Here is a 24,113-nt window from a genome sequence, read left to right on the forward strand (position 1 = left end):
AGGATATTTAATTATTACACTTTAGGCATGTATTAGGCATATAGCTTAGATTGGAAATGAAGAAAATGAAGAACATAAGTAATGATAAATAAAATTAAAAATGTTATATAATTAAATTTAATAAAATAAAATAATTATTTTATTAAATTTACAAATTTCAGCTATTTTTTTATTGATTATATAAATAAATTATATATATATTTAAATTCTTTATAGCTATTTCATTTATCCTAATTTAATAATAAATATAGTCAGTTATTAACAATAAAAATTAAATAATTAATATAGAATTAATTTTATTATCATTTTTTCAATAAAAATAAATAAATCATTTAAACAATATATATATAAACATTTATGATAATAAAAATATCAGAATTTAAATTATTCGAAATAAGATTTCTAATATTAAATTTTATAAATATTTCATAAATTTAAATCTTTAGTATAGTAAAAATAAAGTTTTAATAAAATAAATAAAATATTTATAGTATAAATAATAAATTTAATGGAATAATTCATATTTAAAATATAATGTGTAAACTATTTAAAATAAAAAAAATATAAAATTTATATTATTAAAAAAATTAAAATATAAAAATAAAAAATATATAATATTAGGTTATAATAATATTTATTAAATAAAATTAAAAAAAAAAAAAAAATTAAAAAAAATAATTAAAAAATAATTAAATAAATTATAAATAAATAAATATAATAATATTTTTTATTAATATAATAATATATAAAATATTATTAATAATAAAGTAATAATAAAGTAATAATAATAAAGTAATAAATAAGTAATAATAATAATAATAATAATAATAATAATAATAATAATAATAATAATAATTACATTACTTCTATATATGTTATTTTTATAAAATTGAATGTAATATTTTTTAATATTTTGATAAAATTTTCAAAAATTAATTTCTTATGAAAATTTTAATATATTTATTAATAATAAAATAATTTTTTTTAAATATTTTATTATAAAAATCCTGAATTTTTTAATAATCATAAATTATATGTAATTTATTATTTTATGTATTAATAATTAAATACATTTTTATTTAAAATGTAAAAGCAATCCCTTTTTTTAGCTATTATCTTTATTAATTTTTATTCTTATAAATAAATAATCTAATAATTATATTATTGATAATAATTATAGAAATCTATTTATTTAGCTTTAAATTCTCAAATATTAAATATATATATAAAGAAATAAAAATTATTATTATATTTTTATTATATTTAATTTGTAAATTTAATTATAAATAATTATATATAATCACTAGACAAACTATCTAAATTAATATCTTGAATGATAATAATTATGTTTTTTTTATATTTAAAGAGTTATCGCTTTAATAAAAAAATTTATATTTGTTAATATAATAATAAAAAATATTTAATTTTTTGATTTTTTTTTTATAAAAGTATGCATTTTAAAATAATATATTTACATATGAATATTATTGTACTTTCTGATATTTAGTATTTTTTTTTTTTTTAATTTTAATATTTTTTAATTATTTTTATAAATTTTTATTTCTTTTTTTTAATTATATTATTTTATTTTAAATTATAATTAATTATAAAATATTTTTATATCATAAATAATTTTTTTAATTTTATCATTAATAAATAAAATAAAAAAAGATATATTTTTATAATTTGAAAAATTTCATTTATGATTTTTTTTCCTTTTTAATTTTCTCTTTCAGAATCAGAAGATGTATTATAATAAGAAGAACTATTAGAACTACTAGAAGATGAAGAATTACTGGTATAATCACTACTTAAATATTTAGGTTTTTTTCTGTAATATCAAAAGGCTCCTCTGGATTATATTTAGAAAGTTATTCATCTTCTTCATATTTTTTTTTCTTAACTTCTTTTTTTCATAATACATTAGATGGTTATCTTTTCTATTTAACTCTATGATTTTATCATACATTTTAGGCACTCTTTATTTGAATTTTTTAATTGCATATTAAGCCAATTTTTATCTTTCTTCCCTTAAGCTTCTCCACACAACCGTATAATTATTGGAACTCATAAAATTTTGAGTAACAGCAATTGTATCGGTAACATTAATAACTGCATGCCACCATCCACCTGGTATAAAAACTGTTTCCCCTGGATTTTGAATGAACTCAATAACCCCTATTTATAAAATGTATGTATAAATTTTTTTATTAAAAAAATAAAAAACCTAATTTTTCACGTCCTTCTTCTTTGATTAGTTAGGGAAGTATTTTTGTGAAATATTAAATAGCATCATCATCTTCGCCTTCTGGAATGTATTTTTTACCTTTAACTATAAATTTTGGGACTTCTGGTTTAAAAAGAATCCACCTTTTATAGCCTTAAAATGATGTATTCCATGCGGAAGTCCATAAAGGATCTATATGGACTGTTGTTCCTGATCTTTCTGGACCTACTAAAAACCATCTGTAGGGTGGTCTTTTTTTCTCTCCGATGTATTAAAAGATATCTTCTTTAAAAAATTTAGGGACTTCATATTTTTCAATCATTTTTTTAGCCTCCTTTATATCTTCAATTGCAGACTCGAACATATATAAAGGAGAATCATCGGTATTATGGACTAAATATTCCAAGAAATACTTTAATTCTACCCTTATTTTTTTGCCTTTATCATCTTCTCCTATTTTAAACTTGACGTCTTTATACCTTTCATATAATTGGCCAAAAGTCCAATATTTTTCTACCTCTAAATGATTAGTAGTATTTGTGATTACACATGGTTTTGCTTATTTTTCATAATTTTAAATAAAAAAGTCAGTTGAAATTTGTTAAAAGTTTATTCTTTCTATTTAATCTGGACAGTTTTCCTTTAATAATTTACACCAATTAGTTTAATAATATTTTGATTTTCCCCATTCATCTAAGTCCATATAAGTCCTATCACGCTTCTTGGCATCTTATATTATTTATTTTGTTGAATTACTCATTTCTTAATTTTTAAAACGAGATGATGTTAATCCTAACGCTTTAGCTTTTTTTATTGAGTCAGGCTTTATTATTTTTACTTCAGATTGTAAATCGTGATAATAAAAGTTATTCATTTACTATTTTTTTTTTTTTTTTTTTTTTTCCTTTTTTTTTTTTTTTAAAAAAAATAATTTTTATATTTTTTATTACTAATTTTATTTTAATACTATTTATTCTTTTTCTTTCTTTCTTTCTTTCTTTCATTTTTTTTTTTTTCTCGAAAATAACTTTTAATTTAATTGTTCTTTACTAATTTTAATGATTATTTTTATCTTAAACATAAAAAAATGTTTAACTCACATTTAATACGGAAAACGTGTTTTTAAAAATAATTTTTTTTTTATCAATTAATTGCACAGTAATTATACTAAAATTCCAAAAAATTTATTTATAAATATTAAGAGAAACTAAATTTGATTTATTTTAGTTTTTAAAAAATATTCTCTAAATTTTTTAAAAAAATATAAATAAATATGAGTATTTGATTTTAAAAATAATAATTTAATATTAAAATTAAAATTAATACATGAATAATAAATTTTAAGAAAAAATGTTATTAACAATATTTTAAAATATTCTAAAAATTATAAATCAAAATAAATTTGATTCGAATATAATTAATAAATTAAAATTATGAATATTATATTTCTTATTATATTTATTAAAAAAAATATTAAAAATAATAAGTTTTTTTGATTAATTTTATAATTTTATTAATTAAAATAATATTTTTTTTATTATAATTATATTTTTTTTTAAGATTCTTTATTTATGAATTTAAATTTAAAAATTTAATACTTATATTTTTTACATCAATTAAGATTTTTATTGTGTAAAGAAATATTAAATAAAGATTTTAAATTTGCTATAAAAAATAAAAATATTATTTAATATAAATTTTATAAATTCATGTTTATTTTATAGATAAGATATTCTAAAAAAATAGTCTAAAATAAAAAAGTGTTTAAAACATATTTTATTATAAATTTTAAATTTAAATATATTTATATGTTTTTAATATTTAAATTATTTATAAAATAACTTTAAAAAAAATTTTTATAATAGAAATTAGCTAATACTTAATTTTTAGTTTCTCTAACTTCTAATTTAAATTTATTTATTTATTTTTTTTTAAATTAATATATAAAAAAATAAAAAGATTTATATAAACATGTTTTTGAAAACAACCTAAAGCAAACAATCTAAAAAAGCTAAAAAAACATAATTTGAAAAATGTTATATAATAACATAATCAAAGCTTCTTTAATATTTCTTAAAGAATAAACGAATAAAAAAACAAAAAAAGCAAATTAACATAGATAAATAAGATAGTTAAAATAATGATAAAAATATTATAAAGAATTAGAAATTATAATTAAGTAAAAATATTAATAATTTTTCGATTATATTAATTATTTAATAAAGTCTATAATTAAGACTTATTCATATAATATATGAACTAAAAATAAATTGAATGTCCTATATGTATGGATGTTATAATAAATTGCGTATAAACTGTGTGTGGGCATTCGTTTTGTGAGTTTTGTTTAACTGAGGTTTTTTAAAAATAAAATGTAAAATAATCCCTATATATTTTAGAATATTGAATTAATTATTTTTTATTTATATATTTTTTTTATAAAAATTAGCGATGTCCTATATGCAAAAAAATCAATCATAATTTAGAATTATTTTCAAATTTATTATTGTAAAACATAATTTTCAGGTAATATTATAATTTTATTAATTATTTTTTTAATTTAATTTTATTTATAATTAATATGAATATTTTTTTTTTTAAAGATATATAGACCTTAATTAAGTTGATATTAAATTAACAGTTAGATAATTATAAATATAAAAATATAGCTAATTAATGAAGTATATATATATAAATTATTTTATAAATAATTAAAATTATATGACAATATATAAAATTTCTATTTATGATTTAATTTATAATTTTTTTTTTTTTTTTTTAAATAAATAGAGTAGAAACACCTCAAATAAATATGAGTATAGATGTAAGGGATTTTAATAATATTTGGCATTAAGCTTATATAAAAAGTATTATTAAAAATTAATAAGAATAATAAATTCTGTTTGTAGTTTATAATGTAAACATAATTTTTATAAAAATAATAAATTAATTTACTTTATTTTTATAAAAAGAATACTGATATATAATGCGAAGAAATTATCCCTTTAAATTCAAACAGAATAGCTAAATTTGGATTTTATACACAATAATAAAGTATTTATATTTAAATCTTTTAAAATTAATATAATAATTAATTTTTTTAATTATAGATAGCTAAATATATATTATGAATGATATAGAAATAAACGAGGAGACACAATAAAATTTAAGTAATTTAGTTATGGAAGCAAATATTAATTATCAAGAATAAAAATAAAATTCTAACTAAGTATAAGAATATTTTAATTTTGCTAAAAATTTGGTGGGGAAATTATCTAGATTTGTTTATAATATAAAAGAGAAATTACTATGAAATTTAATAGTATATTTATTAATAAAGAAAAAGAAATTTTTAACAATTATAATTTTTGTATATTTTTTAATATTGTTTCAATTAATAAAAGAAAAACTTAACTTATACATTCAAATTTAATAATCTATTTTTCTTTCTATATATAATTTAATTATGTTTTTTAAATTATTTTGTTAAAAAAAAAAAAAATTAATTTAAATAAATTTGATCTAGATTTTATAAGCTATTATAAATTAATAAATATTAAAATAATTCAAAAGAATTATTATACTAATAATTTCTGGCTTAGGAAAAACTAATATTTAAATTAAGTTTTTAATTTATCCATAATTTTCTTTTCTTAAATATAAAAATTAATATATTAATTAATTATTAATCTCTATAAATATTAATAAAAACATAATATTTAAAAGAATTATATTAAACAAAATAAAAACTTAACCAATTATTTAATTTTTTACAAAAAAAAAAAAAAGCAAAAAAAATGATTAAATTACAATATTTAAATAATTTTAAAAGAGTAAAAGTAAATGAAATAACATTTTTTAAGTTAAAATAATTCTGTGAAAAAAACTTCGACTTAAAAGGATTTAATAATATTTACTTTTTATATAAAGTAATATATTTATTTTTAATAAATATAAAATGTATTAAAAAATTAAAAATAAAAAAGGATTAATATAAAGACATTATTATTAAAAATGATAAAGATTTTGATATAATTTTAAACCAATAAATTCATGATAATACTTTAAAAATAATAAAATTGCAAATAATCACAGACGAGTAATACATTATTCATTAATAAAATATAAACCAAGATAATGAATTAAAAATTTCAGAACAAAGTAATAGTTTAATATAGTTTTTTTTTATTTATTATATATTAATATATTTAACACATTTTTATAGTTTCCATCATAAAAAAAAAATATCTTTATAATTTATTCATTATATAAAAAAAAAAATAGTTTTTGAATAGTTGCTTTTATATGGTATAAACTCAAGTACTTCAAGCTAATTATTATCAAACTTAATAAAGGATTTACCAGTGAATAAAGAAATATAAGTAAACTTAGAAATAACAGGGAAAATTAATAATTTAGTAAGCAATAAAATAAAAGAAATATAAAATAATAAATCCTAAAATAAAATAATGCATCGAATATTCAGAATAATTAGAATCAATTCAAAATTTATAAGATATTTCTTTTTTGCAAGAATCTTAAGTTCTATTATCTTAATATGAAAAATAATTTAAATAAAATATTGATGATATATTTAATAAACTAGATTAAAAATTAAAATTAGATTTTAAAACTTTAGATTAGAGTTTAAATGAAAGTTAATTTATCAAATAATTATTTGTAAGTAATAGAAGCTAAGGAAATAAAATAAAAGTAAATAGTGCTTATGCAGAACTTAAAAATTTAAATTAATTTATTAAAATGGATTATTAAGATATTGATAATGTAAAAAGCCCAAAAAGCTCTACTTTATCTTTATTTGATAAATAAATTGAATACTAAAATAATTATAATTAAGAAGTAAGAGTTTCTGAAAAAATATAAAATGATGTAGCGAGTAATAATATTAATGTAAATAACACAATATTAAACAATTAAAATTAAAATATAGAAATATGAATTTTATAGAATATATAGGTTAAAAAATTTAATTTATTTTACATTTTAATAATTTATCTATAATTAAATAATAAAATATTTAATATAATATTTAAAATATGTAATAAATATATAGTTAAAACTAAAATTATATAATTTTTTTTTAATTATTATGTTTTGTTTTGTTTTTTTTTTTTTATTTATATTTAATAATAATTAAATTATTATTAATTTTAATTTAAATTTAAATTATTGAAATTATAATTTTGATTATTTTTGAATTTCAGTTTTATATTAAATTATCTAATTAAATAATTTAAAATAATTATTATAAAATGTATTTAAAAATTATACTATATAAGTTTATAAATAATAATTATTTTGATATAATATTTTAATTATTAAAATATATTCTTTTTAAATGAGAAAAATTATATACTGATAAATTAATATATATTAAAATTTAATTATAATAAATATATATATATATATATATATAAATTAAATATATTTATGGTCTATTTTAATAAAATTAATTATTTTTATTTAAATATTTTTTTTTTTTAAAATATTATTATATTTAAAGTTTTTTTGTTTAAAGATTCTAATATTGAAAAAATATAAATTTATTTTATTAAATTTTTATAAATGATTATAAAAATGAATGAAAACAATTTTTAAAATTAACTAGTTAAAATCAATGAATAAAAAAATAAATGTTTTGCAATTAAAATTTTCAATAATTAAAATATATCAGAAATAATAAAAAAAATGCAAAATAGTATAAAAATAGTACAATTATCTCCTTAAGAAACAACAATAAAAAAAAAAAGAATTATTACATTCATCTTCTTATTATTATAGATATAGAAACTAAAATACTAAAAGACATAAAAGTGTTAATAATGAATAAAAATTGCCTTAAGTTTAATAAATACAAAATTAAGGATATTTTAAAATTATAAATAATTAAAGACAATTTTCTTGTGAATAATTATTTTAAACAAAAATTTAAGATAATATATAAAAAAAAATGAGTTCTAAAAGTATTTAGAAAGATGAATAATCAAATAATAAAAGAAAATTATCATCAAAAAAATGTTTTTAAAGTTTGAAAAGAAAAATTAGTTATAAAACATAAAGCGCATGTAGATTAAATTTTAACAAAATATTAAATAGAGAAATTGATAATAAAAGCGAATAAGATATATTTTAAATAAAAATAATAAAAAGTAAAAAATTAATAAATAACAATATAAGAAATGAAAAAGGAAGGATTTTTTTTTCATAATATAATAATAATAATAATAATAATAATAATAATAATAATAATAATAATAATAATAATAACAATAACAATAACAATAACAATAACAATAACAATAACAATAACAATAACAATAACAATAACAATAACAATAACAATAACAATAACAATAACAATAACAATAACAATAACAATAACAATAACAATAACAATAACAATAACAATAACAATAACAATAACAATAACAATAACAATAACAATAACAATAACAATAACAATAACAATAACAATAACAATAACAATAACAATAACAATAACAATAACAATAACAATAACAATAACAATAACAATAACAATAATAATAACAATAACAATAACAATAACAATAACAATAACAATAACAATAACAATAACAATAACAATAACAATAACAATAATAATAATAATAATAATAATAATAATAATAATAATAATAATAATAATAAATTATAAATTATTTTTAATTAATATTAATCATCTCATATTAATGAATAACATCAATTGAATTCTTTTTTTAATTAGAAAGAAGATAAAAAAAAATTATATATTAAAAATAAATAAAGGAATTTTTTAATATATTATAAAAGATTATCAAAAAATAATAAAATAGATAAAAAAGTATCAAATTTTTATAATAATTTATATATAATGATAATAGTATATTAAATTTGATTTTAAATTCCTAAAAATGCGATTTTGTTTAAGACTTTAGTTTGAATAAATTACAAAGTTTAATATTTGTAAAAGTTAAAATATTTAATAATTATTCAATATAAACATATTTTTAAAAAGTTAATTATTAATATTAAAATGAACTTATAATTTTAACATAAAAACTTAAATAATATTTACTTGAAGATTAACTTAAAGAATATAAAAGCCTTAAAAAAAATATTGTTCGTGAATATAATAATGTTTCTTAAATTATTTAAAATAAAAACTTGAATTCCTAATCTTCTATATAAACATTATAGACCTTGAAATAATTATCATTTAATGATGTTTGTATGAGAAACAAAGGACCAATGAATATTGTTAATTAGATTTCATTTATCGAAGATAAATATGGAATTCTAAATTAAATTAAATAGAACAATAGAATATTTTAACAAGAATTAGATTAAGAAATAAATAATGTTAATCAATAAATTAAAGATATTTTCAAAATTAAAATAAGTTAAAAATAATGAGTAAAATTATTTAAAAAACATAAAATAATTATTTTTTATCTAATAATAATAAATTTTTTTATATATAAAGTGTATATAAAAATTCTAAATAATACTCGTTTCTGTTTATTTTTTTATAAAAAAACATAAAAAGGCCATTATTAATTTAAATTTTAATAAATATATTTTATTAAAAATAATAAAAGATTAATAATATGGCAAATATAGTAAAATTATTTATTAATAAAAACTTCAAATTTGCCATTTTTTGTAAACTTTTCCTTATTATTTACTAATTGGAATTTACTATAATTTACCTTTTAATGATTTTTAACTTTTATTAGATTATAATTAATATATACTTTTGCTTTAATTATTGGAATTTTAAATTTGAACATTAGTCTATTAATTATATTTTTTGGAAGGACTTTCTGAAAAACTAGATTTCAAGTGCCATTATTCCTAAGAATTATAACTTTATTAAAATTTATTACTAGAAGGTACATAAATTTCATCAGTCAAAAGATTATCATAGAATAATTTTAAAGGTTATTAGTCTAAATCAATTGCTTCTTTATATTTTCTATGTGAATATCCACTAATATTATTGTTACTGTCTTATAAAGTATGCTAATTGTCATTTAAGGTATTTCTGTTGGAAATAAATTAGAATTAAACTTTCGAATTTTATTAAAAGGAAGATTTATTTGATATAAACCTGGAAGAATATTAAATTTAATTCATAGAATTTACTTAGTTTTATGAAGGAACAGATTATTATTTTGGTTATTAAACTTCGAAATTATTTTAATATTCAACATAAGTAGGTGTATTTTATTTATTTGTCCCATTCGAATGATTACTTTGATCATTTTAATTACTATTTGAAATATTATTGTTATTAATTTAATGATTATTACAACTAGAATGATTATTATTTAAATTTCCAACTCTTTTTATATTTTCGAAATTATCTGTATCATATTCTAAAATATTATTTTTTTATTAAGTACTAGGTATAAATTCTTATATACCTTAAGAATTGTTATTATTTTGAACATGTTAGCTGTAAAAAAGTTTATTATTTAATGCTTCTATGATTTTTTAGTCCGAGTTAAACATTTCATTTTCAAGTTTTTTTTATTCGTAGTCTTCTATTTTGAAATTCCCTTATCTTATTTATATTAAAAGCTGAAGTATACCTGTAAAATTTATCCTATTTTCGTATTAATTGAGCATACAAGCTAAAAGGAAATAAAGGGATTCACCATAATTATTTTTTGTTTGTTCAAGAAGATCCAATAAAACATTTTCTTTTATTTTATAAGCATCATAATCATAAACTACGTCTACGTTTGTTAAATTAGACATTCCTAAACATATTAGTCCTAAAGAAAAAATGTCTGCTTTTTCATAATCTATTCCTTCTTTTTCATCATCTATTGTCTCATTTTTTTTTAACTTCATTAATAATTCAGGGGATAAAAAACATTCTGTTTCCATATGAAGTAAATGTTTTTTGTAACCGCATAATCCTCCTGTTAAAAATTATATGTCAGTGATTTTAAAATTGCCCATGTTGTCAACAAATATCGTTTTTGGTTCGATGTTTCCATGACTTATTCCATATTCTTATAAATGAATTAATACCAAAGTTACTTGTTCTATAAGATTATATATTTCCTATTTATTTTTTATTGAATTTTTTATTAAATTTTTTATTTTTTTACATTTTCTTCAAATTAAGCATTTTCTTCATATCGGGCTAACATTTCTAATTTTAAGTTATTATTAAAATATTCATATACAATATCTAGTTTGTGTATATTAGAACATAAATTTTGATTTATATAATTATTATATTTTATTATATTCGCTAAACGAGGATGATATATTTATTATTTTTATTAAAGTATTTTAATAAATTCTTAATATTCTTATTAGTTATCGAATATTTTTCTCTTTACACAATATAAACAATTATCTTGTTCGCTCTAAATATATTAATTTTATAATTTATATACTTTTATTTCTCCATAACCGTCATCATTATCTTTATATCCTAAGTATTCGAAATCTTATAAATTCAGATTTTACAAATTTTAAAAATTTGGAATTTACTCATGTTACAGTAAATAAGGAACAGATGGAATTTCAGATATTTATTAATTTATATCTTATTTTGATTATTATTCTTAAGAAATTTAGTTATTTCCCATATAAAAATTTTTTATTTTATTTTATTTTATTATTAATATTAAAATTATTTTATTGAATTATTTAATTTTATTTAATAATATAAAAATATATATATTTTAAATTCATAAATTTTTTATAACTTAATATTAAATTAATGATTTATATAAACAATTTATATTTTAAAAAATATGTAAATTGTTAATTATATATAAAAAAAATATATATATATATAATATATATAATATAAATAATAATAATAATAATAATAATAATAATAATAATAATAATAATAATAATAATAATAATATTAATAATAAAAATAATTATATTTAACAATAATAATTATTATAATAATTGTATTAATTTTAATCATTTATCATTTTATAATTTTTTTAGTTTTTTTACTCAGCATTTAATAACATATCTAATTGAATAATTTATTTATAACAATATCAGTTTTATAATTTTTTTTTTTTTATAATTTAATTTATTAATCTTTACTATAAATACGAAAAACTTTTCTTTATATTTTTTTTCTTTATCTAAAATAAATATTTATCTTATATTTCTATTGAATTAAACTTATGAGAAATAATAAATAAAAATTAAGTTTTATTTATTCAAACACAAGTTTTAAATTAATATGAAGTTTGAAAGATTAATTATAAATTATAAAAATAAAATTAGAATTAGATTAAATATAATATTTATGAAAATAATCATTTAATTATAATTTCTAATTTAAAATAAGTAATAAAAATTTTTCAGATTTATTATAATAAATAAACAATATAAATATTGATTTGTATTAAGAACTTATAAATTTAATTAATAATTTAACTTTTATTCATATATTAGAAATTATAATTTATTTATTTAATACAATTTTTCTCAAAGTATTATTAAATTTAAATTGATTAAAATTAAAGAGAATATTATTTATATTAAAAATAATTGAAATTAGAATATGATTGTTAAAAATATACTTATAGAATATAATAATAATAATTTATTTATTAAAAAATTTAGTTTAATATATAGTATGTCTATTTAAAATTAAAATATTTATATGTAAAACTGATTATAGAAAAAAAATGAATAAGAATATATAATATATAAATTTTTAATATTTTAATAATATTAAAAAAAATTAATATATTAAATTATAAATTTTTTAATTTATTAGTATATTTAATTTGTTTATTATTAATATTTAGTATTTAATAAGAATCAAAAATATATTTTATTTTTTATATTATTAAATACTTTCTAATTTTTTATTTGTTTTATAATATGTTTATATTATTTTAAATATTTATATCTGATACTTTTTTTTTAAAAAAAAATAAAAAATAAAAAAGTCGAAAAAATAAAGATTATTGATTTTTTTATTCATATTTTTAAAAATATAATATTAAAAAGTAATATTTTAATGTTTATTATTTTAAAATTCAATATTTTATTTTTCTTATCATTAAAATATTTGTAAATTATTAATTTTAACCCTTTTTTAATATAATTAATAATTTGTTTAAACAAAAATAATTAAACAAAATGTAAAAAGGTAAAATAATAGATAAAAATAATAATCGAGGTAGAAAAAAAATATAATTCAAAAGTAAATAGCTAGATGAAGTTAATATTACTATTATTATTATTTTAATTCACATAAATAAATAAAATAATTCAAAAAAGATAAAGTAAAAAGAATTTTTAAAAGAAGTTTAAGAATATAAATATTTATTAAATTGTATTGGAATGCATGATTTATGTATAAATTGGAGTAAAAAATTTCTATTTATTAAAAAATAAAAAAATACAGAAATATATAAATATATTAGAATAAAAAAGAGAAAATATTAGAAATTAATAAAGGTTAAAAGATACATTATAAATTGATAAAAAAAGAAAACAAAGAATCAATTAAGTGTAGAATAAGGATATGAATAATTAGAATAAATAGTTCAAAATAATGAATAAGAAAATAAAAATATAAATGACAATTTAGATATTTCAGTAGAACAAATTCCAAGCAATCTTTTTTACGAAATTGATTAATAAAGCTTATTAAATTAATACACAGTATAATAAGAAGAGTAAAAAGAAGGACAACAATAATAATAGCAAGAATAATAGCAATTCGAATAATAAGAATAATCGGAAGAATTAATATAAAACTAAACATAGTAAAACAATTAGTTTTAACATAATTTAAATGAAACATCATTTGTAATATATTTTATATATAATTATATAAAAAAAATAAAAAATAAAAAGAATAATAATTCAGTTAATAGAAGTTAAAGAAAATTTTCAAAATTAAAGGCCAATTTAGTAAATAAATTATTAAAAAAAAGTGGTTATAAAAGTTAAAATGTAAGTGTAAATAACAGTTAAATAATTGAAGATAATTTAAACTTTTCGAAATTTAAAAATTTAAAAAGAAATAATAGCACTTAAAGTAAATATAATGAAGATGAAAGTTTTATTATAGAATCAGATTATAAAATTGACAATATTTTAGAAATTAAAAAGGAAAAAAAATAATAAAAAAAAACTTTTTAAGAAGATGAATAAATTAGTCCTATAAAAAAATCAAAAAAAATTAAAAAAAATAAAAAAAAAAAATGATTAAAGATAAAATATATCGAAATAAATTAATTTAGAAATAAAATTATTATTTTTTCGTGATTATTATTATTATTATTTTCATAATTTTAATTGTTTTTATAAATTAAAATGTTAATTTTTAAAAAAATCTTTAATAATAATATTTTTTTCATATAGAAAAATTTGCATATTTTTATTAAAATATATTTACTTTATTTAGATAAAAAAAAAGAAAAAAATTTTTAGAATATTTAAAATAAAAAATATATATTATATTTAAATTTGAATATATTAATTCTTTGTTTTAAATATATTTTAATGCATCAAAAAAATTAATTTAAAATTAATTTAATTTTAAATTTTTAACTATATACAAATAAAATCATTAATTTTACTTATTATATACATTTTTTTATTTTTCTCCTAAATTATTTAATTCTGTTTTAAATATATTTTTATTTTCACTTTAATTAACTTAACATTAATGATTTCTTTATTTTGGTGAAATAGTGTTTGGTTTTTTTAATTTATTTTTTATATCTGAAGATTAGTTAATTTATAAACTTTTTGCCCTTTCTAATTCTTTTATAGCATTATTATATATATTTTATGTATTTTATAATTTCAAAATCATTTATTATTCTTTATATTCAAGTTCATTTAGTATTTATTAATAATTTATTATATCTTCAAATTCCTATTCTATAAATAATTTTTATTAATATTTGATTTGGCTTTTTTATTTGGATTTATGAATAGATAAATTTTCTTTAAAATTTCTTTACATATCTCTTATCTCTTAATTTTTGTTTATATTCTAAGTTAAAATTTATTCATCTTTTATCTTTTTAATTTTTTAAATATTCATTTTATAGTTTTAATTATTAAACTTCATTTTTTATTTTCTCCTTACTTTGATTTCTTGAATTTTAAATACTTTATATTTATGTAATTCTTGTATTTTAATTTTATTTTAATTTTTGTTATTCAATTTATTCTCTATTTTATCTTGTATATTATTTTAATTAAAGCTTTTCTGTATGAAAATTTTTAGATGTCATTATTTTAAATTATTTACGTTATGTAGTAACAAATTAGGATTTTTTCTATTTTTCTTAATTTTCTAATAATTTAATTCGACTTTATAATGCTTATAGTTTCGTTTACATTTATATACGATCTTTTTAAGCTTTTAGTAAATTAAATACATGTTATGGTCCTTTTTTACTTGAATTATTTTATATAAAAGATTTTGCTTACTGTAATTCTGTTTATTGAGATATTAAATTATTAGTCTTATACATATTTTTTTATTTATTTTTTATATTATTCTTCTAAAATTATTTTAATAATTTTATTTATTTATTTTTAATTAATTATATTTTTTTATTTTAATTATATATTTATTATAAATTGAATTTTTTAATAAATTTTTATTTTTAATATTTTTTTTTATTTTTTATTTTTTTTTTACTAAATTTATTTTAGAGTTGTTAAATTAAGATAAATATTTTAAAAAGATAATTAAAAATAATGTTCTAGAAAATATATTAATTATAAATATTTTTATTTTAAATTATTTTTTAAATTTTTTTTTTATGATTTTTAATAATAATAATAATAATAAAAGTTATTTACTAAAACTAATTAATCTAAAAAAATGAAAGTTTATATTCATTTAAAGAATAATTAACAATAATAAGAAGAATTTAATACATATATACATGAAATTTCATAGAATGAATTGGAAAATGATTATACATTATCTCATTTTATTAATGATATTCATTAATATAGACCTGATTTAAATCCTTAATATATTTAAATATTAAAAAATGAAAAGTAAGATTATTATTAAATAATTAAATAAGAATTTTAATAATTATTTTAAATATTTTTTTATAAAAAAGTGCTAAACCTATTTAAAATTTAAATATGCTTTTTACAAATTATTTTTCTGAAAAAAGTGATATTTATATAGTTTATAGTAAATAAAATAAAATAATATGCATATTTATACTTATTTTTTAAAAAGATACACCTAAACCATTAGCAATATCTAAAAATGAAAAAAAAAAATTTACTATGAATCTATTAAAAATTTTTCATTCTATGAATTTGGAGAATGGACGATAAGGTAATAAAATAAAAAAAACTTAATTATATTATAAGATAATTTTAATAAATACTAAATTATATAAAAGAGTATAATTGGATATTCCTAAAATACACTTACATGATAAAAATTTAATCAATTGTAGATTTTTTGAATCTAGTTTTGAATTAAAAATTAATTAATTTAATGGAAAAAATCTATAATTCTCTGTTCCAAGAACATAATATAAACTTGATGCTGATAAATCAAAGATTTTAATAAAGGATAACTAAATTATAATAAGCATAAGAAAAGAAAAAAAAGATGATCATTGGTTTAGTTTATTTAAAGTAAAATGTATTGGAGAATGAAAAAAGTATAGATGATTAAAGAAATACTAATATTTTTAAAATAAACTAAGTTAAAAATTTTTATTTTTAAATCTTTATTTTTTTTTTATATTTTAATTATAATTATTTTAAGCATTCTAATTAATATTTTATACAATAAAAAAAATTTAATATTTAAAAAAATATATTATATAACTTATAAGTATATTATAAATATAAAAAATATATATAATAATTATATATATATATATATATATATATATATATATATTTTAAAAAAAAAACATAATTTAATTAAATTTTTATTATTTTTTTTATTTTCATTATTTATTTTTTAAAAAAATCAATTTAAAGAAAATTTTAAATTTTATATATAATAATTTTTATCTAATTTTTAATATAAAAATTGGACAATAAAATAAAATATTATTAAAAATGTAATATTTTAAAAAATAAATTATATTTTTTAAACTAATACATCTAAAATTTTTTATATATTATTTTATTTATAAATACATTTATCAAATATTTTTTTTATTATAAATATAATTTTTTTATTTAAAAAATATTAATTTAATTTTTTTTGTTCATTTATTATTTAAAAGAGCTTAAATTAATATATTTTTTCATTATCTTCTTTTTTCTTTTTTATATAATACTATCATTATTTAATTATTTTTAAATTGAAATCATAGAATTACTACTTTTTAAGAATCTTTTTTTTAATATTTTATATTATTTTCTACATTATTCGCTTATCTATTATCATTTTTTTTTTAATACTTTACCTCTTTTTTTATTATTCCCCTTATTTTTTTTGGCCTTTTATTTGTTTTGATTACATAGATCTTTATGAATAAAATCCATTAGATTATTATATTTTTTATGTTTTTTTAAGTGTTATAATATTGCTGAAATTATTATTGTTTTAAGATAATTTAATATTTTTATTAGTTTCTAATGACTTATTATTAATTTATTATTTTTCAATATTATTCATAGTATTTATGTTTTCATTATTCACATTAATATAATTATTACTTAATTATCTAATTTTAATTTACTTATTTTCTTTATTTTCTTAATATGTGCTATTTGTAGTTTATGTAGTTTTTAAATAAGATGTATTATTTTAATGTTTTTCTATTTCATATTAATTAAATAAATTTTGCTTTTGGGGAGAAGGAGGAATATTTATAGATATTTATTTTGGAGTTATTTGTTTTTTTCATTGCAAATTCGATTAAGCTTTTAATAATAATCAAAAACGTTTTTTATTATTTTATTATGGCAAGTGTTTTTATGAAAAGATTTAGAATTTATAAATGTTGAATATTATTAGTATTGGTCTTAGCATGATCTTTATTGCTTAAAAAAGAGCTTTTTTTATTATATTATTATTTCATTTTATTTTATTTAGTTTGAGGTAAGTTTTGATTGGCTCTTGTTTTTGTTATTTTTAATTCATTCTATATTATATTTTTACTTTTTTAATATTTTACGAAAGTCTTTCACTTTTATATATCTTTAGAGGGCTATTTAAAGATTACTATTATTGCTAATTATTTTTTTCTATTGATACTTTTAATATTTATTGCTTTTAATTATTATTATTAGAAGCACTTGTTCTCTAAGTTTTAATTTCTATTTATTATAATAAGCATTTGTTGTTCTCTTTATTTAATTATGTTCGATTGTTTTTTATGTTATTAATACTCTTTTAGTTTTCTTTAGTTTCTCCAATTTCAGTATTATTAACTTTTATAAAACACATATAATCTCTAGGTGTATTCATATTAGACTATTAGGTTTCTGTTTATTTATTTGTAAGAGGTTTTTCTTATTTCTTTATAATTATTTTTTAAATATTATTGTCTTTTTGTGGAATTATAGTTTTTTTTTATATTGCTTTAATATACTTTCAAGGTCTAATTTTGTTCCAATATGTTTTTTCTAAGGTTTTTTATCATTTTATGGAGATATATATTATTTAAAATTATTTTTTTCATTTTTTTTATTTTTAGAAGTTTCATTTTAATGATTTCGGTCAGTCAGGCATTTATATGTATTTTAAATTTACTATATTATAAATTATTACATATCTTATGTTTTTTCTTAATTTTTTTCCTTTTATTAAGGCTTTAGTTTCATTTCACTTTCAAGAATTAATGAATTTAATAAAAAGCGTTCTGAATCGTTAAAATCAAACTGGGTTTTATTATTATTATTAACCATATTTTCAATAAAAGAATTTAAATTTGGAGGATTTTCTTTTTCAAATAAGATTAAATTTAAAAGATTTTTAGATTATTCAAAATCTTATATTATTTGTTTACTTTATTCATATGTTTATTAATGTGGAGCTAAATTTTTATTAAAGAAAAAAAAAAAAATATATTTATAAATTTTATATATTTACTTTATAATATTTTCATTGAGTTTTATATTTTATAATTATAATTATTATTAAAATTTAAATTTTTTTATTAAGTTTGTTATTATTTTAATAATTCTTACTTATATTTATAATTGAACATTATTTTAGAACAATTTGTTATTAATGTATTAGGCATTATTAAATTACTTTATTTATTTAAAAAATTTGTTAGAATCTTTAGATGTGAACTTGTTTCATTTTTTTAGTAATATCTTTTTAAATATTCACTGTCATCATAATAAAATTAACAGTCCTTAAAATATATAACTTTAGATGTCTAACAATTTATTAATATTTCGTTTATAGGATTAGCAAAGTAAAAATTAAAAGCATCGTAATAATTATTATGTATATTTTTTAGTAAAAATTATATTTAAGTTGTTTCTTTTTCACAAAATTTACAATTTTAACACGACTTTTTTATAAAAAATTACTTTTTTTTCTTTCTAATAAGAATGTTTATATTATTATGGTGGCTTTATTTATTAATTCATATCTGCTTTTTTTATTTTATTTATTTTTTTATTTTATTATGTTTACTTTTTTAATATTTTTATAAGAAGATTGTTCACTATTATGTTTACTATGCTTATAATAATGTATTAAATTATTTTTATTTGATTTTTGCTTTTTATTATTTTTTAAAAATATATATAAAAAATTAAAAAAAAAAAAAAGGATTGTTTATTAAAGTTATAAAATTATTAAAAATATAAATATTTTCTATTTACTGTTTTTTTTTTTTAAAAAAAAAGGAAAAAACTATATTTGTTAATATTATAAATAAATATTAAAAAATATTTTATTTTAAAATCAATTTTTAAATTAAAAATTAAATTTAAAAAAATAGTTTAAACTTTAAAAATATATTAATTATAAAAATAAAAAATGAGAATATTTTAATTGTTTTTTCATTTTAAAAAAAATAGATTTAAAAATAAAAAATTTATAAAAAAAGCAAAATTAAAAATCATATATATTTTTTTTTTATTTATATTAAAAAATATAATAATAATAAATATTTTTTTTATTTAAAAAAATAAATATAAATTAAAATCAAGAAAAATAATATATATATATATATATAAATAAATGATTTCAAAAGTATTCCCACATTTTTAATAAAAATATTTATATGGACTTATCTAAAAACACTTTTCTTCTATCAAGATAGCAATAGTAATAATTTATATTAATACAAAATTCCTCTAAAATAATAATTAGATATTTTAAACATAACATAAAATATAATAATTTTACAAAATATAAAATAAAAAAATCATTAAAATATAAAAATCATCAACAAATTAATATTATCTTAATATATTTAAATAAAAAAGCCTCCTTATGATCTTTATAGATTAGATAAACCAAGCCTTCCTACACACAGCGAAGTCTCAAAAGATGAGCTTTTGAAATTATACAAGGATATGTAATCTATACGTAAAATCGAAATAGCATGTGATAAGCTTTACAAAGAAAGAGAAATTAGAGGTTTTTGCCATCTTTATGACGGTTAAGTAAAATAAAATATAAATAAAAAATAAATAATTAATAATTAATAAAAAAAAGGAAGCAATAATAACTGGAATTGAGGCTGCTTGTAATTTTGATGATCCTTTAATAACTGCTTATAGATGTCATGCTCATGCTTATACAAGGGGAGATACTCCTCATTAAATTATTGCTGAATTGATGGCTAAAAAGACAGGTTCAACAGGAGGAAAAGGTGGCTCTATGCATTTTTATAGAAAAAAAACTAACTTTTACGGAGGTCATGGCATTGTCGGAGCATAGGTAAATAATATATTTTATTTTTTATAAGGTAAAAAATATTTTTATATTTTATAAAAATAAAAAAAAAGGTTCCTATGGGTGCAGGATTAGCTTTCGCTCTTAAATATTAAGGAATGAAGAATGTTGCAATTACTATGTATGGAGATGGTGCTGCAAATTAAGGATAACTATTTGAAGCTGCTAATATGGCCGCTTTATGGAAATTACCTTGTTTATTTGTTTGTGAAAATAATCTTTATGCTATGGGTACTTGTGTTAGTAAAGGCTCTCATAATACTGATTTTTATACTAGAGGTGATAAAATTCCTGGAATCAGAGTAATTTTTTTATTTATTTTTTTGTAAATTTTTTTATTCTTTTTGTATAGATTAATGGAAACAGTTATTTCCATGTAAAAGAAGGATTCAAATGGGCTAAACAATATGCAATCGAACATGGACCTTTATTTATTGAATGTAAAACTTACAGATATCATGGTCATTCTATGTCTGATTCTGGAAATACTTATAGAACATTAGATGAAGTGAAAGAATAAAGATAAAAGCACGATTGCATTTTGTTGATTAAAAATACTATTTTAGAGCATAAACTTGCTACTGAAGAAGAGTTAGAAGTATTTTTATTTTATTATTATTTTTTTTTAAATTAATTTTCTTTCTATTTTTTAAAGAATATTGATGAATAAGTTAAAGAAGTTATTGATTCTTCAATTGCATAAGCAAAAAAAGACTAATATCCAGATGAACATGAATTACAAACTGACGTTTATATTAACAATGATAATTGTAAAAAATATATTTGTTAAAGTTTTATTTTTAATTATATATTTTAGACTATATTCGTGGAATCGAATACGAATAAGGATATTTCCCTGGTGGATAAAAATATTGAACACGAAAAAAGAATAGAAAAAATATAATAAATTAAATGTTTTTTTTTTTTAATTTCCTAATAATAAATAAATTTAAGATAAATATTAATTTATAAAAATATATAAAAAACAAAAATAAAAATAAAGCAATAAAAATAGTAGTTCAATTTTTTTAATTATAAAAATTAATTTATGTACAACTTTACTAATTGAAATTAATCAATAAATTTTAAATTTCATTCAAATCTTCTTCTTCATCCAAATCACTATTGACTTTTTAATTATTTTCATCATTATTAACACTTTCATAATCAAAAATATCTATTTCACTATCATCGAAATCATTAATATTTTTTTCTTCTTCTCCAATTAATCGATCTAATTCATCATTTAATATTTTAAATGCAATCAAAATTGATAAAGGAGTATTTTTTTCGTCTAGCTTTGATTAGCAAATTTTATATTCTAATACTTTGAATATATGAAGCCAGCTTTTATACGATTCTTATGTTACAAAAGGTTTTAACTATTAAATTTTTTAAATAACAAGTTTTTATGATGTTTCCCAATTTTATTTGATTTATGTAAATTTATCATTTATTTGATTTTCGGAAATTATTCCAATATATTAATACTATATTTATGTAGAAAAAAGAGAATATTCAATACACAAAGCTGTAAATTTATCAAAGGAAATGTTTTTTTCTGTTTCAGTTAATATATCAGCATGCTCATCAAACATTTATATTTATTTTAAAAGCTTAAATTACTAAGGCATCAAAAACCTATATAAAGTTAAAAATTCGTTCAAGTTTATTTTTTCATTATTGTCTAAATCTGCTGCGAAAAAGGCACTTTTGACATGTTATTATGTTCTCTATAATATCATTTTGTATTTTTATAATACTTTAGACATAAACATATCAAAATCTATTACTTGGACTTTACTAGAGGATTTCATGTCTATTTCTTTTGACTATTCTACATATTAACGGAGTTCTAATATATCTTCGTTCGGAAATATTTTTTCTAATTATACTTTTATATAATCTAATATTTTTATTATTGAAACCTTTTAGTTTTATTTATTTTATAATTTTTTTTTTTTTTTTTTTTACAAAAAGTATTGAATCAGTTTCTGAATAACAAGATTATGTAGGGCCTAAATTAGAAACATTAATAATATACTAATAAGCTTAAAAATATTTTTAAACTTAATCAATATTATAATTTAATGAAAAATCTCTATAAATCCCAATTAACTTCCCAAAACTATTAACCCTAAATATTTATTAATAATTCAAAACAGAAAGTAAAAACTAAAGAAATTTGCTTTCAGCAACATTCTTAAAGCCAAATATTTACAAAAACTTATTAAATGAAAAAATACTCATTTCTTAGTCTTTAGGAAGTCTATTCTCTCTTATCATCCTAACTCTTTCATCGTATAAATTTTAAATATATTTAATTGTTGTTTTTAATGGAAGATAACAATTAAATTTTTTAATTGAAGGACTTTCTTTAATTTTTTTAATTAAAATAATTCCTGTATGTAGATTTTTATCTTAAATAGTAAGTTTTTTAAATGGTTAATTTTTTTAAATATGTTATAAGTATTTAATCATTAACTTTTTAGAATTATATTATTATTTTTATATATTATTATTTCCAATATTTTTCTTTAAAGTATTATCTTCTTATTTTAAAATGTCTTTTTCAAAAAATTACATGTCGAACTCTTTCGGAAGTTTCCATTTTATAGAAGTTAGAGATTAAATAAATTATTCAATTACTGACTTATGTGTGTTTTTTTAAGTTCTTTTTATATGAAGAAACATTCTTTTACATAATTAATACATTTCCCTTAGTAGCTTAATTAATTCTTCCAATGAAAATTTTAAATTTATTACTTTTTCTATTTCCAGATTGTATAATTAGATAAAAATTATAATTTGATTTTTTAAAATATCCTTTTAATCATTGTATTGGGTATGTGAATCATCTTATTCTAAAGAGTTAAGTGAATTAGTGTTAATATTATCTTCTTTTGTGTTTTTGGAAGGAGATGTAGGCTAGCTGATATTTTGTATATTTGGCTAAGTTTAAACATTTTT

The 24,113-nt window shown here is 15.0% G+C and overlaps 2 protein-coding genes across 2 annotated transcripts, besides 36 other annotated features; one reads left to right on the forward strand and one right to left on the reverse strand. All coding sequences in view use genetic code 6, as the record gives it.

Moving 5' to 3' along the window:
- Positions 1–638: 638 nt before the first annotated feature.
- Positions 639–713: a microsatellite.
- Positions 655–686: a microsatellite.
- Positions 699–755: a microsatellite.
- Positions 732–856: a microsatellite.
- A 948-nt stretch (positions 857–1,804) lies between these two features.
- On the reverse strand, positions 1,805–3,101 carry IMG5_115090 (jumonji domain protein; the record flags this gene model as incomplete). The annotated part of the gene is made up of 2 exons (XM_004034687.1): positions 1,805–2,178; positions 2,228–3,101. The coding sequence occupies 2 exons, from the start codon at positions 3,099–3,101 to the stop codon at positions 1,805–1,807; spliced, it is 1,248 nt and encodes a 415-aa protein (XP_004034735.1).
- Positions 3,102–3,107: 6 nt separating this feature from the next.
- Positions 3,108–3,147: a microsatellite.
- A 367-nt stretch (positions 3,148–3,514) lies between these two features.
- Positions 3,515–3,552: a microsatellite.
- Positions 3,553–3,714: 162 nt separating this feature from the next.
- Positions 3,715–3,783: a microsatellite.
- A 2,348-nt stretch (positions 3,784–6,131) lies between these two features.
- Positions 6,132–6,179: a microsatellite.
- Positions 6,180–6,834: 655 nt separating this feature from the next.
- Positions 6,835–6,879: a microsatellite.
- Positions 6,880–7,257: 378 nt separating this feature from the next.
- Positions 7,258–7,297: a microsatellite.
- A 407-nt stretch (positions 7,298–7,704) lies between these two features.
- Positions 7,705–7,738: a microsatellite.
- A 719-nt stretch (positions 7,739–8,457) lies between these two features.
- Positions 8,458–8,917: a microsatellite.
- Positions 8,918–11,329: 2,412 nt separating this feature from the next.
- Positions 11,330–11,363: a microsatellite.
- A 507-nt stretch (positions 11,364–11,870) lies between these two features.
- Positions 11,871–11,932: a microsatellite.
- Positions 11,933–12,042: 110 nt separating this feature from the next.
- Positions 12,043–12,098: a microsatellite.
- Positions 12,069–12,194: a microsatellite.
- Positions 12,195–14,427: 2,233 nt separating this feature from the next.
- Positions 14,428–14,467: a microsatellite.
- Positions 14,468–15,789: 1,322 nt separating this feature from the next.
- Positions 15,790–15,857: a microsatellite.
- Positions 15,801–15,841: a microsatellite.
- Positions 15,801–15,859: a microsatellite.
- Positions 15,860–15,868: 9 nt separating this feature from the next.
- Positions 15,869–15,918: a microsatellite.
- Positions 15,880–15,920: a microsatellite.
- Positions 15,880–15,922: a microsatellite.
- Positions 15,923–16,011: 89 nt separating this feature from the next.
- Positions 16,012–16,046: a microsatellite.
- Positions 16,047–17,071: 1,025 nt separating this feature from the next.
- Positions 17,072–17,152: a microsatellite.
- Positions 17,075–17,171: a microsatellite.
- Positions 17,117–17,165: a microsatellite.
- Positions 17,172–17,192: 21 nt separating the features above from the next.
- Positions 17,193–17,229: a microsatellite.
- A 219-nt stretch (positions 17,230–17,448) lies between these two features.
- Positions 17,449–17,525: a microsatellite.
- Positions 17,526–19,831: 2,306 nt separating this feature from the next.
- Positions 19,832–19,865: a microsatellite.
- Positions 19,835–19,878: a microsatellite.
- Positions 19,879–20,158: 280 nt separating this feature from the next.
- Positions 20,159–20,213: a microsatellite.
- Positions 20,214–20,386: 173 nt separating this feature from the next.
- Positions 20,387–22,103, forward strand: IMG5_115100 (pyruvate dehydrogenase e1 alpha subunit, putative). Its single transcript, XM_004034688.1, has 7 exons — positions 20,387–20,510; positions 20,672–20,851; positions 20,904–21,128; positions 21,197–21,445; positions 21,496–21,741; positions 21,799–21,913; positions 21,961–22,103. Exons 1-7 carry the CDS (start codon positions 20,424–20,426, stop codon positions 22,017–22,019), a joined length of 1,161 nt encoding a protein of 386 aa, XP_004034736.1. The 5' UTR covers positions 20,387–20,423; the 3' UTR covers positions 22,020–22,103.
- Positions 20,598–20,631: a microsatellite.
- Positions 21,127–21,182: a microsatellite.
- Positions 21,453–21,492: a microsatellite.
- Positions 22,104–23,564: 1,461 nt separating the features above from the next.
- Positions 23,565–23,609: a microsatellite.
- The last annotated feature ends 504 nt before the right edge of the window (positions 23,610–24,113 follow it).

The sequence above is a fragment of the Ichthyophthirius multifiliis genome (genome assembly GCF_000220395.1).
Source record: "Ichthyophthirius multifiliis unplaced genomic scaffold scaff_1120509250937, whole genome shotgun sequence".
Lineage (NCBI taxonomy): Eukaryota > Ciliophora > Oligohymenophorea > Hymenostomatida > Ichthyophthirius > Ichthyophthirius multifiliis.